The sequence below is a fragment of the Mesoplodon densirostris genome, chromosome 4 (assembly GCF_025265405.1).
Source record: "Mesoplodon densirostris isolate mMesDen1 chromosome 4, mMesDen1 primary haplotype, whole genome shotgun sequence".
NCBI classification, from domain to species: domain Eukaryota; kingdom Metazoa; phylum Chordata; class Mammalia; order Artiodactyla; family Ziphiidae; genus Mesoplodon; species Mesoplodon densirostris.
This window is the reverse complement of record NC_082664.1, coordinates 151,355,982-151,371,739: the sequence shown is the minus strand read 5'-3', so window position 1 is coordinate 151,371,739 and position 15,758 is coordinate 151,355,982. Positions and strand designations below refer to the sequence as shown.

General features: G+C 48.0%; 1 protein-coding gene and 1 pseudogene across 4 annotated transcripts in view; one reads left to right on the top strand and one right to left on the bottom strand.

The window, feature by feature from the left end:
- The window catches only part of ARNT2 (aryl hydrocarbon receptor nuclear translocator 2), a 194,182-nt gene that overhangs the window by 26,122 nt on the left and 152,302 nt on the right, over nt 1-15,758 (top strand). The window contains exon 1 of one of the 4 annotated variants that reach the window (XM_060097490.1): nt 3,226-3,282. The exons of the other annotated variants lie outside the window; for them this stretch is intronic. Within the exon in view, the coding sequence (XP_059953473.1) occupies nt 3,255-3,282 (28 nt within the window). The 5' untranslated portion in view covers nt 3,226-3,254. Of the gene's footprint in view, nt 1-3,225; nt 3,283-15,758 lie in introns of those variants that run through there. 4 annotated transcript variants of the gene reach the window in all.
- Nucleotides 7,399-8,584, bottom strand: LOC132487630 (small ubiquitin-related modifier 1-like; annotated as a pseudogene).

Sequence of the window (15,758 nt, the reverse complement as noted above, 5' to 3'; positions counted from 1 at the left end):
TGTGACCCTGGGGTTTTGCTCTGCTCAGGTGGTCTCTTTAGCTTTAGTGACACAGAGAAATCGTCAGGATTGGGAATGTGGGAATGAGGGTCATAATATCCTCCTCCATCCCCCGCACCGCCAGAAACTTGAAAGCAGTCACTTAGGCAGCCTGTCCGGACCTTGGGTGGGGGGAGGACGGTGTACCTGGGAAAGCCTGTGCAACTTTCCCTGGTCAGCTCACCCACGAGCTCAGTCTGCCCCGCTCTGTGCTGGGCCCTGTCCTGGGTGGTGCGTGCACAGGGATGAATCCCACGTTCTCCAACCTCAGACCATGTCCTAGGGGAGTTTTCCACCAGCCGACACTCTGCTCATCTTCACTGATGTCATTCACCAGGTTATTGTATCACAGCCCCCGCCCCCCTGACCTCCCGCCATGGGGCAGTGGGCAGCAGTCAGGGGAACCATGCAGTGGAATTCTTCTGAAGAAAGACAACCATCACCTGTCGCCACCACCCCATCCCTCAGATGCAGTAAGTCCCCTACACACGTACCTTCAGGTTGCGAACTTTCAAAGATGCGAATGTGCATTCGCACATCCAGTCACATAAGTTAGTTCACGTGTCTGGCGAACATTGTCACGTGTGTGTATCCTGTGCAAGTGGTTGTGCTTTCGTGTACTTTACTATACAGTACTGTTTAGAGTACAGTAGTACAGTATCTTTATTTCCAACCCAGGATGTCCAGAAGCAAGCGTAAAAGCAGCAGTGATGTAACTGGTACTGTACTTTTCAAGGTACTGTACTGTAAGATTAAACATTTTTTTTAATTTTTTTGTTTCTTTTTTATTATTTGTATGGAAAGTATTATAAACCTATTATAGTACAGTACTATACAGCCGGTTGTGTTAGTTGGGTACCTAACTTTGTTGCACTTACGAACGCGCTCTCGGAATGGAACTTGTTTGTATGTAGGGGACTTACTGCAAAGGCAACAACAGAACCAGAAGTCAGACCCCGAACTGTCCCTGCAAAGTCAGCAGCCCAGGCCCTGCGATTAGCAGGCCGTCTGCCTGCTCCACAAGGTCTCCTTCCAGAGGCCCTGGCGCTGTTCCAACAGGTGGGTTGCCGGGAACAGCAGGGTTATGATGGGTTGCGTGGAGTCTTTATGGCCCTTGCTCCTGCCCATGTCCTGGTCACGAGAGGACCAGCCCCCCCCGCCCCCCATCTCCAGGGCAGTCTTCCCGAGGCCCTCTTCCCGCCAGCGCCTTTCCTCTGAAAGCCCCTTGGCCTTTCCTTTCCCCAGTAGCTGCGGGGCTTCCTTCAGGATCCTGAAGGTGGCACGGAGGGGCCCTGCCTGCTCTGAGCCTCCTCCCAGAACGCCCGTTTCAGGACCGTCCCTCGTCGGGGCTATGGGTGGGGTTGGGCGGAAGCAGCTTGGCCGGCGCTTCTTGCAGGCCAGGCCCGATTCCTCTCTTTCTGTTGCTTCATCTTGTCCTGTCCTCTCTGTGTGCATTTTCCCCTCAGGCCTCGTGGCCAGGACAGTCCCATTGCTTACTGCAAGGACCCTGGTTCTGCAACCCAGTCAGCTGTTTCTCAGCCCCCAGCCTGAGCTGTTGTTCCCGCTCATCCAGCTGCTTCTGCAGGTCTCTGCAGCTTTCTCTCCTTGCCTGCACTTCTGTTGGCAGCTCCTGCTGGCCAGCCAGCTCTCTGGTCTTGGTGCCGAGGGCAGGCTCTGCATCCCTCATCCTCCTTGAAAGACCCCCCAGAGGCTGAAGCCCTCTCTGGCCATGCTTGGGTGGCCTGCTGGGTGGGGATCATCTTGCAGGAGGCCAAGCAGTAGAAGCAGCTCTGTGAAATGACCAGCCACCCCTTGATCTCTGCCTGGGCTCCTCTTCTGCCTCGGGGTCAAGTCCAGGTGTGGTGGCCCCGGTCCCCTTCTCAGGTGGCCTGATGGAACTGACCACAGATCTTGTGAGGGTTTGACTTGGTGGAGCCCTCCTGGGAGCTCAGCCTCAGAGATTGGGGGTTTTCTCAATAGGTAAAAATGCAACATCTGTTTCCCATCTAACTACTACTCTTTTGGGTGTGGACCGTGATGAAATACACACACTTGCTGCTGTTCGCCTGCATCTCTGGGGCACAGTGGGAGGGTAATGCCTTGCCCACCGTCAGCTGCATTAGAGGTAGAAGATTCCTCAGCTTCTCTGGGACCTGCTTTGGCAGGAGACTTGGGCTCATTTGCTTAGACCAGAGGTTGCAAATAGTGGCTGATGGACAACATCTGGCCTGCCTCCTATTTTTTTATGGCCCACAAGCTAAGAATGATTTTTACATTTTTAAATGGTTGGGGGAAAAAAGCCCACAGAAGAATAATACTACAAAATGTGAAAATTATATGAAATTCAAATATCAGTTGATAAATTGGCACACAGCCAAACCCATTCATTTACATACCATCTATGGCTGCTTTGGGACCATAACCTCAGAGGTGAGTAGTTGCCACAGAAACCGTGGCCTGCAAAGCCTGAAATATCTACTCCCTGACCCCTCACGGAAGAAGTGTGCCGACCTCTGGCTTAGATGGTCTGGATTGAGGGGGACTTTTCTGCTTGGGCGAGAGCCTCTAAGACACAGAGTGATGTTCCCATGAGCTCTTGGAGCCTGGGGTCTTCATCTATAAGTAGAGTGTGGTCTCATGACCACTGAAGGCCTCTCCAGCCCAAGCTTTCCATGGTTCTAGGAAACCTCAGTAGCTCCTTCACCAGGAGCTCACCCACTCCTCCCTTCAAGTGTCAGGGTCCTGGCAGAAATTGGGCCACGGGGAACAAATCCATTTGGTTTTTGGCACCAAGGAGCACAAAAACAATACAGTAATCACTTTGAAAAGAAAACTGACTTTAATGCCTTGCGTGTAAACATTGTTACTCTTTTGCATATTTTGTATTTGTAGAGTCACTCACTGTTTAAAACTGAATGCACAACGTATTTCTCGCATGATGGATGAATTACATTCATCAAGGAATAGATTCAACAAGGAAACCACTTTGTTTCATAAAACTTTTCAAAGGAGATTTTATATCTCTGGAAAGATAGTGATTTCCTTAATCAACTCTTTGTGGGGTGTGTTCTCATTTTTTTTCTTCTTTTTCAAGTAAAGGCATGTAAAGAATGAGAAGAATTGCATTTAAAGAATGAGAAGCGTTCTTATTTTTTTTGTTCCTGTTTGACAAGATTTCCTGAATGAGAAACGCTGGTCCTTCCCCAGGCGACAGCATGACACTGGACGTCTATAGACTTGAGCGTGTGTAACAATATTGCCTTCCTCATTGACATTAATCTCTATGTGGACTCACACAGTCGCATGTGACTGCACCTGAAAACTTGAAGCCAGAGATAGAGTCCTGAGGGAGAATACCAGGGCAGAGGGACCTCAGAAAGAGAGAGTTTAGGTGGAGGTGTGCATGTGCTTTTGTATCGGGGAGAGGGTTGGTGGGAATCAGAGATGTCAAAGGGCTGAGAAGTGGGACCAGCAAGCAAGGGACAGAGGGAGGGGTCAAGAGAAAATTGACAAGGGGTGGAGAGGGAGGGGCTCAAGGGGGGGCAGTAATGGAGCAAGAGTGCAGGGGAAGGGGAGTGGAAGAGACGGGGGAGGGAGAGGAGAGGGGAAGGAAATGTACAGGAGCAGGACGGTGGAGGTAAGCAGGCGGGAAACCAGGAGCTTAGATTAGAGAGGTAAAAAGTGGTACCTCAAGGAGATTTTACATGACTTTTTCTTTTTTTTTTTTTAACACCTTTATTGGAGTATAATTGCTTTACAATGGTGTGTTAGTTTCTGCTTTATAACAAAATGAATCAGTTATACATATACATATATCCCCATATCTCTTCCCTCTTGCGTCTACCTCCCACCCACCCTCCCTATCCCACCCCTCTAGGTGGTCACAAAGCACCGAGTTGATCTCCCTGTGCTATGTGGCTGCTTCCCACTAGCTATCTGTTTTACGTTTGGTAGTGTATATATGTCCATGCCACTCTCTCACTTCATCCCAGCTTACCCTACCCCCTCCCTGTGTCCTCAGGTCCATTCTCTAGTAGGTCTGCATCTTTATTCCCGTCTTGCCCCTAGGTTCTTCATGACCTTTTTTTTTTTTTAGATTCCATGTATATGTGTTAGTATACGGTATTTGTTTTTCTCTTTCTGACATACTTCACTCTGATGGACCTAGAGACTGTCATTCAGAGTGAAGTAAGTCATGACTTTTTCTTAAGTCCTGGGTGCAAGGACTGGGATCCCAGTCCTCCCTTCCCCCCCACCCCCTTCTCATCCGTTCCACTTCCTCCCAATCCAAACGGCAGTGCCTCCTGTGCATCTTTCTCATCACACTCCTCCGTCTCAGGCCTGCTTCCTCCCCTCTCTCCCTCCACATGGAGCGGGCAGTCATAAGGATACTCTATCCAAGGTCGTTACCGGGTCAGACATGGGTGGTGTGTGGGCTCCAGAGATGGCTTCAAAACTGCCATTGGTTACTTGGCACTGATTTTGCACCTGAATCATTGAGAACCTTTTATGTGCCCCTTGGAGCAGCACTCAGAGTAAAATGAATTCCTCCACCCATTCATCCATTCACGTGAAATACATGTATTGAGTGGCCTGGGCGTCCCATCTATGATGTTCTGCACCAGTGAGCAAATGACCTCCATCCAGGTGTCCAGGAAACCTCCACTGTCTTCACCCAAGTCACCCACTTCCTTTGTCCTTCCCTGTCTCTGCCCAGCTCTCACCATTATAGGGCTTCCCCCTCCTGTCTTTACCCCAGGACATGTCGGGGTGCTTCAGCCAGCCTGGGTCAGCCAGCTGTAGCTGAAGTCCCAACTTCTCACCAGACAGGCACTCTCTTTCTTGTTGACTTTCAGGCTAGAGGTGGTGTTTTAGACTGTTTAAACTGCTGTAACAAGAATACCATAGACCAGCGGCTTAAACAGCAAACATTTATTTCTGACAGTTCTGGAGGCTGGGAAGCCAAGATCAAGGCGCTGGCCTCTTTCCCTCTTGCTGTGTCCTCATGGCTGGGAGCAGAGACAGGGAGAGGAAGCAAGCTCTCTCCTGTCTCTAGTTACAAAGAAACTAATTCCATCATGAGGGCCCCATCCTTAGGACCTAATGACCTCCCAAAGGCCCCACCTCCAAATGCCATTCCACTGGGATTAGGGTTTCAACATGTGAATTTCGCGGGGACACAAAGCAGTCTATAACAGGTGGGTAAATCACTCAGAAGAGCAGTTGGGATCTGAGCATTCAGCAAGGCTTCCAGGAACCCTGTTCTATGGGACCCAGTTCATCTCAAACATGGCAACAAGGAAAGCATGGCAGTCGTTGAAAGATGTGTCGAGTCCCTAAGAAAAATGAATAGGCACTGCTCCCTGCCCTGAGGGACTAGAGACCCATGCTCAGCAAATGACATATTTTAACAGCATGATCTTGCTTCCACCCCGTGCCTCCAAGGGTCTCCATCACAGCGCCGCCTCCTTAGGGTTTGAGTGAAGGTACGGAAGTCTTGCTTGCTGGGTGGTTCGGAGAGTCTAAACTCGGCAATGGTGTTCCCAGGTGACCCACATCCCCCAGATCATTAACCATCTAGTGTCCTGGTGGGGGTGCGTTTGCTTCATGGTATATGGGTCCTGGCTCTAGAGGTGTTACCCACCCCTTTCACTGTGGGGTCCAGGACCTGGCGTCCACACACAGCTGTGTGCAGTCTGGTTTAATATATGTGCCACTCTCTGTCAAAAGTGTCCTTGTTTGGGTGAGAATTGATAAGGCCACGGTATCTCTGAGGCTCTAGTCTGACTCGCTTTGTCCGTCGCTTACTGGTTAAACAGTGTTCACCACAAGTCCACCAGCTCATTGCCTCCAGAGCCTCTGGACCCTTCCCATGCGTTGCTGCTTGCGGTTTGGGTGTGCTGACACCTCCAGTCCCCGGGGCTCTGTGAACTTACCTGTGTGTCACTTCTCACACAGCCACGTGTCCTGGGCTCTTTGCTGGTCCTTCCTCCCTCACCTTATCAGGCTCCCTCTTGCCTTTCTCTGTATTCACCGCCTACACTGTGCCTGGGACCTGGCAAGTGCTAGGTAAGCATCGGGGTGTGTTTGAGAGGCCAGCACAGCTGTGAGGAGTTCAGGACCAGGTCCTGGTTCTGAAGGGTACCGACTGGAATGACCGGCCCCCTGTGTGTGCAGGGAAGTGGGACTTCGCTCCCCACTGCCCACGGGCGTGGAGAAGTCATGGACTGGGGGTGGGGGATGAGGGGCAGGAGGAACATGCCCAGGCCTCTGGCCACCACTGTCCCTCGTCCCCACTTGTGAGCTGGCGGCAGCATGTCCCTCACCTCGAATGACTACTTTCCCAGTCTTTCTTGGCTGGAGTCTCACCTTCTCTGTTTCTCTTCTCCTGTTTTTCTCCTCTCCTCTTGTCTGGCCTCATCTCCCCATTCTTTCCACTTTCCTGAATATTTCAGATTGTTTACCACGTATATTTACTACTGTTCTCATCAGAAAAGAATAAATACTATCTCACCTGGGAAATGGGGATGGTGATGCTTCTCTCACAGCCCTGCTGTGGGGCTCAGCAGGTACTTCATCTTGGAGCCGCGCCCCCTTCCCGCCCACCACCCCTTCCCCTTCCTCCAGGGCGAGCTTGCTCAGCTGTAGGTGCTGCACGACTTCCCACCTGCCGGCCTCTGTTCCACTTCCCAACTCTGTGCTCTAAGTTCCCAAGCAGCCTGCCCACGGGTCCAGCATCCCACGCCTGCTCCTTCACTTTCAAATCAACCACTTGCATTGATTGTACCCCCATCATAAGAGTACTGTATTCTAAATTGTACCAACGTAGAGATACAGAAAATGGTAAGTGGGAAATAAAAATCACAGGTAATCTGACCATTCAAATATAGCTTTGTCCCCTTTTTAGTGTATTGACCTCAAGACACACACACACACATACACACACACACAGAATCTTTCTCTACTGTATGTGTGTATCAGAGGTGCATTGAATTAAATCCATGGGACCTAATGCTGAATGTCTGAGCATCAAAGTCAACGTTTGGTTGTGTTTGAGGCTGGAGCTGAATATCACCATCGTTGAATGAAAGCCAGACATTTTACAAAAGTAGGTTTTATTACTATTTTATTATTATTTATTAGTAGTAGTTACATTGTAAAAGGTTGACATCTGACTCAGAATAATATATGGGCACTGTTCATGGCTGATTCCTCCTGTGTTCATCATGCTGCAGTCGGTGATACTAAATAGAGGAACGAGAGGTATCAGGAGGACTTCATATTTCCCTAACATTTCCTCTTTTTTCTCTTTGTTTTCTTTTTTTTTTTTTTTTTTTTTTTTTTTTTTTTTTTTTTTTACGGTTTTTACAAATATTTTGTTTATTTTAATGAAGCTGGTACAGACAACGTCCATTTAAAACCCATATCCCAGGCCAAAAAGTACAAATAAAGTCAAAAAGAACAGCGTTCTGCTGTATACACTTCTGCATGAATAATTTTAACTGCTAATGAAAATTAGAACTTTTCTGGGATCTTCTGACAAGATTTTTCTTTCATCTTAAAATGCTTTCTCTTCAGTGAAGCCATCTTTGGAGTTAGTCATTATTTTCACCACCTCTGTCACCTTGACTCCAACCTGATATTCCTCTTCTTTTGGTCCAGACCCTCAGATTTTAAAAGTAGCTTCAAGTTAAGGAAAGGTCATTTTTCCACAGTTCAGTTCTCTGAAAAACTTCCATCTCCCACTGAAAGTCATAGTCCAGGAGTGAAGCAATCCCATGCTAGAACTTCAGGGCCAATTGGAAAGTCATTATGAACACTCGCATTAGTCAATCTTATTTATCACAAGCCTGTAAATGCACAGTCTTGGAAAAGGCAGCCTCTCTGTGCACACATGTAATTTTTAAAAAGGAGAGGGGCGATATGAATGGGGCTGAGGTTTGATCACCAAAAATCAGCACAATGAAAACAAACAATAATGAATAATGGGCACTAGAATTCAAATTACCAGATGTTCTAAAGAGATGGGGTGCCAGTTTTCAATTCTGTTTTGAACACCACATTACAAAAGAACTATTTTTAAAAATAAAAAAGGATTAAGGGAAAAGAAAAAAATAAAAATATCTAAATTGTTGAACGACCCCCTGTTTGTTCCTGATAAACTTCAATCACATCTTCTTCCTCCATTCCCAATTCTTTTGGAGTGTGATTATCAGCAATTCTCTGACCTTCAAAGAGAAACCTGAGTGAATTCATGGGAACTCCCTGTCTTTGACAGTATGATTCTTTGAGTTTCTTGAGATGTGTTGTCATTTTCACTTTGAAGTGAATCTCACTGCTGTCCAATGACTTTGAGTTTAATATATTCTCCTTCCTTCTTATCCCCCAAGTCCTCAGTTGAAGGTTTTGCCTCCTGGTCAGACATGGTGACGGTGGTCTCCCCCGGGGTCTCCGCACAGCAGCGGCCTCGGGTAGGCAGTACCTCGCTCCGGGGTTTACAAATCCGTCTCCCTTCCCCACAGCACAACACCGCGGCTGGAGGGACTTCCGGTACCACTCTTTGTTTTCTTAATTGCATCTAGACTGATGATGATTTCCTCTAGATCAGCTTGATGTACTTGATTTTGAAGGTTTTCTCTCGTGCAGTTTTGAGGTAGCAAAGTTGACAAAGCTGGCTATTAATTCATACTTGTACAGATATGAAAACTTCCAAATAAGAATTTTTCTTGAAAGATACATGGCCTAAACAAATAAATTTTAAAAATTTAAAATCTTGATAGTTTATTGCTATGAAGGCCAGTACATATACCAAACAGCTCCACAAAGATATTAATTACAGGGCTTCCCTGGTGGCGCAGTGGTTAAGAATCTGCCTGCCAATGCAGGGGACACGGGTTTGAGCCCTGGTCCGGGAAGATCCCACATGCTGCGGAGCAACTAAGCCCGTGAGCCACAACTACTGAGCCTGCACTCTAGAGCCCGTGAGCCACAACTACTGAAGCCTGCGTGCCTAGAGCCTGTGCTCCGCAACAAGAGAAGCCACCACAATGAGAACCCCATGCACCACAACGAAGAGTAGCCCCCGCTCACTGCAACTAGAGAAAGCCCACGTGCAGCAACAAAGACCCAATGCAGCCAAAAATAATTAATTAATTAATTAATTAATTAATTTTTAAAAAGCAGTTTTTCAAAATCTCTAAAAAAATATTAATTACAGCATACTCTGATAATCTCTTTTATTCTGCTTTGTATTATTATTGTTCTATAGACATTTTAGCTCAAAAAGGATATAATAGTCTTCCAAAAGGCAGCAAGCTAATGCATTCTCCCTTAATATTTGTATTATTTCCCCAGTTTCTCTTCCATTTAAGTATTTGAAAATTCTTAATAATTGGTTTTGCACGTAAAATTAATAGCTTTCAGCCTATGGCAATGAATTATCACACATTATACTCCTACAACAATATATTTATAAACCATCTGATAGGGAGAATTGAAACATATATATAAGGAGCTTTTCAATCTTAGTTCATCTAGAATGCCTACTTATGTTTGAAAGTGAACATTCAGACTTGAACAGTAAGTTTGTGTGGCGTGCCTTGTTTTGGGATTGCTGTTGATATACTATAGATGGAGATAACGATGGTGACCCATGTGATTATAGGGTCATTGATTACCCACAAGTTCAGGGATGCCAGAAACGATCCTGAAATGGGTATTCCACTGCTCATCCTTTCAAAGGTCAAGACATTCGTTCAGAAGCAGGGCAGATACTGTGACTGAAGCTGAATTTTGATGGATCCCTGACAGATATATGTTTGTCTCTAAGCTTTTGTATCCTGCTCTATTAATGTACCCTTAGCATTTTCCTGTAACATTATTCTTTGAAATCATGATATTTAATGGCTGAGTGATTTTCATCTGTGTGGGTATTCCATAATTTATTAGCTTTTCACTTTATGTCAGACGTTTTAGTTCATTTGGTTTCTTTTCAACTTCAAACTGTATTTGGACAGTCAGCACACATGTGAGTCATTCATTTCTTCTCTTACCCTTCATATCCTTGGCTGCCATGCCAAGGCCTTGGCAATAATCAAGAATTGGCCTCTTCCGTTTCATACAGGAAGGTCTCTCACGTATTTGAAGACAGTTTCATGTCTCCTCCTGACTCAAGGAGTTTCCTTCAACCACAGCCTGGGTTTTAACTGAGGATCCCTCTAAGACCCTCTCAGGGACAACCTGTCCACTGACAGACCCCGAGCCTACAGCCCAGGTGACCTGGCCTGTCTTCTGCCTGACCAATGAGACCCACTTCCCTCTGATGGTCTCTGGCTGTCCTATTTGACTCAAGCATGGGACAGTTCGTGGTGGAGGCCCCGTTGTGGTTATATATGTGGGCCTTTGTTTGTCATGTCCCAGAAGGCGGCCAGATTGAGTGTGGAGCTCACTCTTCCTGTCTTCTTCCAGAATCATAACCTCATCGGTAACCTCCCTACCTTTCTTCCTCTGGAATTGTTGGTTGCCCCTCTTCTTCTTGGGTCTGTGTTTTACCCTTTTTATAAAGTTCAAGGCAGGGATGCAGGGCCTTCAGCCAGGAAGGTGTGCTTGGACACTAGTGGGAATACAGGTGCTAACGCCCTAGTGGGCTCTGGTGCAGTGTCCGTGTTCTAAAGGGCACAGCACTGCCCACTCGGGCCAGGGAGCAGGGCTCTGCGTAAGCCAGCATTGCTAGCTGAGGTGGGAGGGCATCTCCCCAGGCTGCCCTGGGACTGGTTCCAGTTCCCTAATGCCAAACCTGCCTGCTGGCTAGGAGTGACTCAGGCCCACAGCCAGGGCTCTGTGTCCAGGAGGGAGACACCAGCTGATGGAGGAAGGACCTTTCCTGGGACCACTGGCCATCTCTTCCCATGTCTACCACCTCCTGCCCTGCTGCAGAGACCCCTACCCAGCCCGCCTTTGGATGAGGGCTGCCTTACAGAGGATACACGGCTGGTTAAAGTCTAGCAAGGACCTGGGGTCAGAGTCCCCTGGCTCTCAGTCTAATGATTTTTCTGTACCTTGTGCTACAAAAATCCCACCCTGTGGAGGGCCTTTGGGAGTCAGGTGCCCTGCCTTCCTTCCAGAAGTGGAAGGGACCCTTTCTCCCTTGCACAACAGGAGGAATCCTTTTTGATCTCTGCCTGAAATGTTTTGATAACAATCTAGAGATTTCAACATACATTGTGGTTGCACAAGAAATCCAAGTCACCAATTTTTCAGAACCTAAGCAGTTAACGTTAGAAATTTTGCTGCAAATAAATTGATCAGTATGCAAGACAGTTGTCACGGCTGAATCATGGTCCACAGTTAAGGTAAACAGATCTGTGATGACATTTTCTGAGCGGAATACAAATGCAGCTCATTTCCTCCCAGAGGTTTCTGACATTTCTTCTACACGGAAAACAGATTCTCCCAAGAAGGTGCTGGTCACAAGGAAGAAAGATCTTTGTTTAATCCCTCTGAAAAGGTATGGCTGTGATATTTGATGTGCTTTCTGCAAAAAGAATTGTTCTAAGAGAAATGAATAGTGAAGAGAGTGTTTTTCTTTGGTTAGCTGTCCCTCACTCCCTCCCAACCATGGAGAGACCCTTTTGGTTTTTGTTTATTTGAATGGTTATTAAAATATTATGTCAGGGCTTCCCTGGTGGCGCAGTGGTTGGGAGTCGGCCTGCCGATGCAGGGGACACGGGTTCGTGCCCCGGTCCGGGAGGATCCTGCATGCCGCGGAGTGGCTGGGCCCGTGAGCCACGGCCGCTGAGCCTGTGCGTCCGGAGCCTGTGCTCCGCAGCAGGAGAGGCCACAACAGTGAGAGGCCCGCGTACTGCAGAAGAAAAAAAAAAATTATGTCATTGTATTGTGAGAGTTTGCATGTCAATAACATTTTTTTGCAATGTGAAGATCAAGGGATATTTTTCTTATTTAAATTCACATGAAGTAGTGGGGGAGGGAACAAAATGTTTTTTCATTTCCTCATGTTCTTTTCATCTGTAATGCTCTCAAGTTTCACATTTTTCCCCAGGTTTTTGCTCCCTATACTGTATTTTAGGAATTCTATACACTGTGTCTGCATTTGAAATGTGAAATAGTCCTTAGCTAGATGCTGCCCTGTAAGCTAGATCTGTTTTCTGTATTCTGGTGAAGCTTTCAAAAGCCTCAGCTTGTACTGCAGTTGAAATGAGCTGAAAACCTGCAACTTTGTGTAAGGGCAGGCAGTCATTCCATCCCTGTGTATAACAGAAACAGCATTTCCTGGGTTGGGGGCAATACTGGCATTTGGCGTGGGACTGCTGTAGATGGAGATATTTCTGTCTATTTGTGCATTTGTCATTGGTTATGACCAGGGATCCTGAGCAAGGAGCTATACAAGACGGTTGCATTTGAGGTGGGGGAATAATTCTAGATCCTGTTGGGAGTTGCAGTTGAGGTAAAAGGCCAGAAAGCTCCAGTGACTGGACATGAATAAGAGAGCATGCCCCTCAAAGCAGGGGCATGAATGAGTCTATTCACAAATTCTGGAGCAATCAAAGGAATACATTTAGGAAAAGGGCACCTTTTATATCGTGCATCATTCCTCCCTGAAGCGTTTGCTGTCCATTGCCAGGATAGCACAGGTGTGGCCTCCTCCAGGAAGCCTTCTTGGATCTTCCTGGTTCTTCCCACCACCCAGTGTCCAGTCTCTTGCACAGCACACAGCTCTCAGTATGAAATTACCTGGCTCTGGGTTTCCATCACACTCAAGACTGAACCTGTCAGCGGCAGGATGGGGTCTTTTCATCTCTGACCGATCAGCTTGTAGCACAGCTCCAGACTCAAAATCAGAGCTTTGCAAATGCTGTGTGTAATTGAAACAGGCCACATTTTCTTACAGCAGCTTCTGCAGAAGGAAGGGATGTCCTGACTAACCCCATTTCTTAGTTGGAGAATAGATAGGGAAACTGAGTCGCATAGCAATGAAGCCAGACTAGAACCAGATGCCTGTTTAGTGCGTAACCCTCTGAATAAATGGACAGAGGAAGGTGTAAGCGATCACACCTCTCCTTTGCTGCAGAGTCCCCATATATCAAGTGTATGGTGTGGTAGATGTAAATATGCAACCGAACCAACCGTATTTTTCTTCCTCCTCCAGAAATTTTTTGCCCCGTGCAGTCTCAGTGTAGGAGGATCAGGTGACCAAGGCTTTTTAGAGTCTTCCTTTCTGGGCTCTGACGGTGACACATCATGTATTTTGAGGCAGTAACATCATTTCCTTCCTCCTGAATGCCCTCTGGGTGGCTCCATCATTCAGGCCCTGTTATCTGTCATCTGGACCGCTGTGACCTTCATTTATTCACAGGAGAAGTACAGGTACAGTAAGAATGAATCACCAGGGACCAGACCTAGAATGGGAGGGGAAGGGATTGGCCAAGGACAGGCTTCCTTGGAAAAATGATGTTTGAGCTGAATCTCAATGACCGTTAGGAGTTAACTTGGTGAAGAGGTGGAAGAGAGCTTTCTGGCCACAGGACACAGCATGTGCAAAGGCCCTGAGGTGGGAGGGAACACAGTGTGTTCCTAAGATTGATAGGGCTGTGTGGCCAGAGCTGAAGAGGTGGGCAGGAGAGGTGGACAGCAGCCTGACCACACCGTAACTGGCTGATCATTGCAGGGAACTCCATATTTGTGCTGAGAGCAAAGAGAAGCCGCTAGAGGAGAGAAGTAAGAGGTGGACTGGTCAGCTCAGACTCCTGTGCGAACAGTGGGAGAGTAGATGCAGAGGGACCAAGGGAGGAGGCCCTGCGATAGGCCAGCAGAGAACCCAGAGGACGGAGAGACCTTTAGGACGTGACGGCAGGACTTGAGAACTGGATTTGGGAATCACCAGCACAGAAATGGCATTGATGCCGGTGCTTGAATGGGTTCACCTGGAGGGAGAGCAGAGAAGAGGGAGTGGTGTAAGCGCCTGGAGGCCTGGTGGAGGAGGGTGAGCTGGCCAAGGAGAGAAGGCGGGCCTGAGAGGTGGGAGGGAGAGGATGCGGCCCCTGGCAACCCAGGAGAGAGTGCTGGTGATGGGGAGTGGGCAGCTGCATCCCACAGAAAAGGGCGGGGGCAGAGATGAGACCCCTGTGATGACGCCAGCTCCCTAGCCGGGTGACAGGGACAAAGGCCTGACTGCGGGGGACTGAAGGGAGAATGGGAGGTGAGGAGACCCCGAGGGGAGACCTGAAGGGGAGCAGTGACTTTACCACATGTGGCAACTTTTTTTTAAAAAAAATTTATGTGTTATTTATTTATTTATTTGGCTGTGCTGGGTCTCACTTGCGGCATGTGGGCTCCTTAGTTGTGGCATGAGGGATCTTAGTTGCGGCATACATGTGGGATCTAATTCCCCAACCAGGGAGCGAACCCAGGCCCCCTGCATTGGGAGCGTGCAGTCTTACCCACTGGACCACCAGGGAAGTCCCCACACACGGCAACTCTTACTCGTACAGTTGACAATTCCTCCTCTGCTTTTAGGATTGATTTGCATGTTGACGTGGTGTTCTGGTCCGTAGGATGTGTTCATGTTTCTGTGGCACTAGAGCCTCTCCTTGTTATGTGTGGTCAGCCCTCAACTGCGGGGGAAGTCAAGGTGCGGACCATGACCGCCACGCTTCTCTCAGTGGAATCCCTTGCCAGTGCCCGCCTGGGTCGCCCACAGGGAACCAGAGTCAAGTGGGCGCGGGTGGTTCATCCGGGATTTCTGGGCTCCCTTGCTGGCTTGCGTGAACCCTCTGAAGGCAGTGTGGGACCGTGGGGTCCCAGGGCTGTGACGGGGGCATGTGCACCTGCTCAGGTGAGGCTCTCCTGGGTGAGAGCACGGTGTAGTGAGGAGGGAGCCGTGTCCGCCTCAGTCCAGGGCAGGGGGTGTGCATCTGTGGAGCCCTGCAGGGACCTGGGAGAGGGGGTGGGGGCACACTTGAGGCCTGTCTGCTGACCCCTCCCTGGGCTATGGGTGGGCCAGCCATTTAAAGGCAGAGCTCTCAGCAGGGAGGCATGGTGAGGTCGGCACAGGACGAGGACCGTGGCTCAGGCTGCCCGGGTGTGCGGCAGCCCCCTGTGTCTCCCTTGTAATAGCATCACCCTGGGGGGCATTTTGCACGTGGGGCTGCAGAGGAGTCAGTCCTGTGGCCACCCCCCTCTTCTGTGGCCCACTATCACCCTTCCTGCACTCCTGTAAGACAGAGCCATAGAAATCAAATCACAGAAGTGACCTAATTCCTTACAGTAAGAAAATGATTGTAAGTTTTGTTAGTGTCTGTGTGTGTGTTTTACTTAGCAAACGTTTAGAAGTGCTTACTATGTGCCAGACATCATTCTAAGTGCTTTATGGGTATTAGCTTTTTTAATCCTCATAGCAACCTCATGGATTTACTATTTCTTATTATGCCCATTTTATAGATAGAAGACTGAGGCACAGAGAAGCTAAGTTTTGTTCAAGGGTTATGTAAAAATACAGACACACCCACACACACAATGTCTGCTTTAAAAGACATTCTTTTCTTGGGAGAAAGTCAAAGGGGAAAGGGGAAATAACTTCTGCCAGGCATCTGTTATTTTTATTTTTTATTTACCAGTCTTCTTTATTTTTTTTTAAACAACAGAAACTTATTGTCTCACAGTCTGGAGGCTAGAAGTTTGAAATCAAAGTGTCAGCAGGCTTG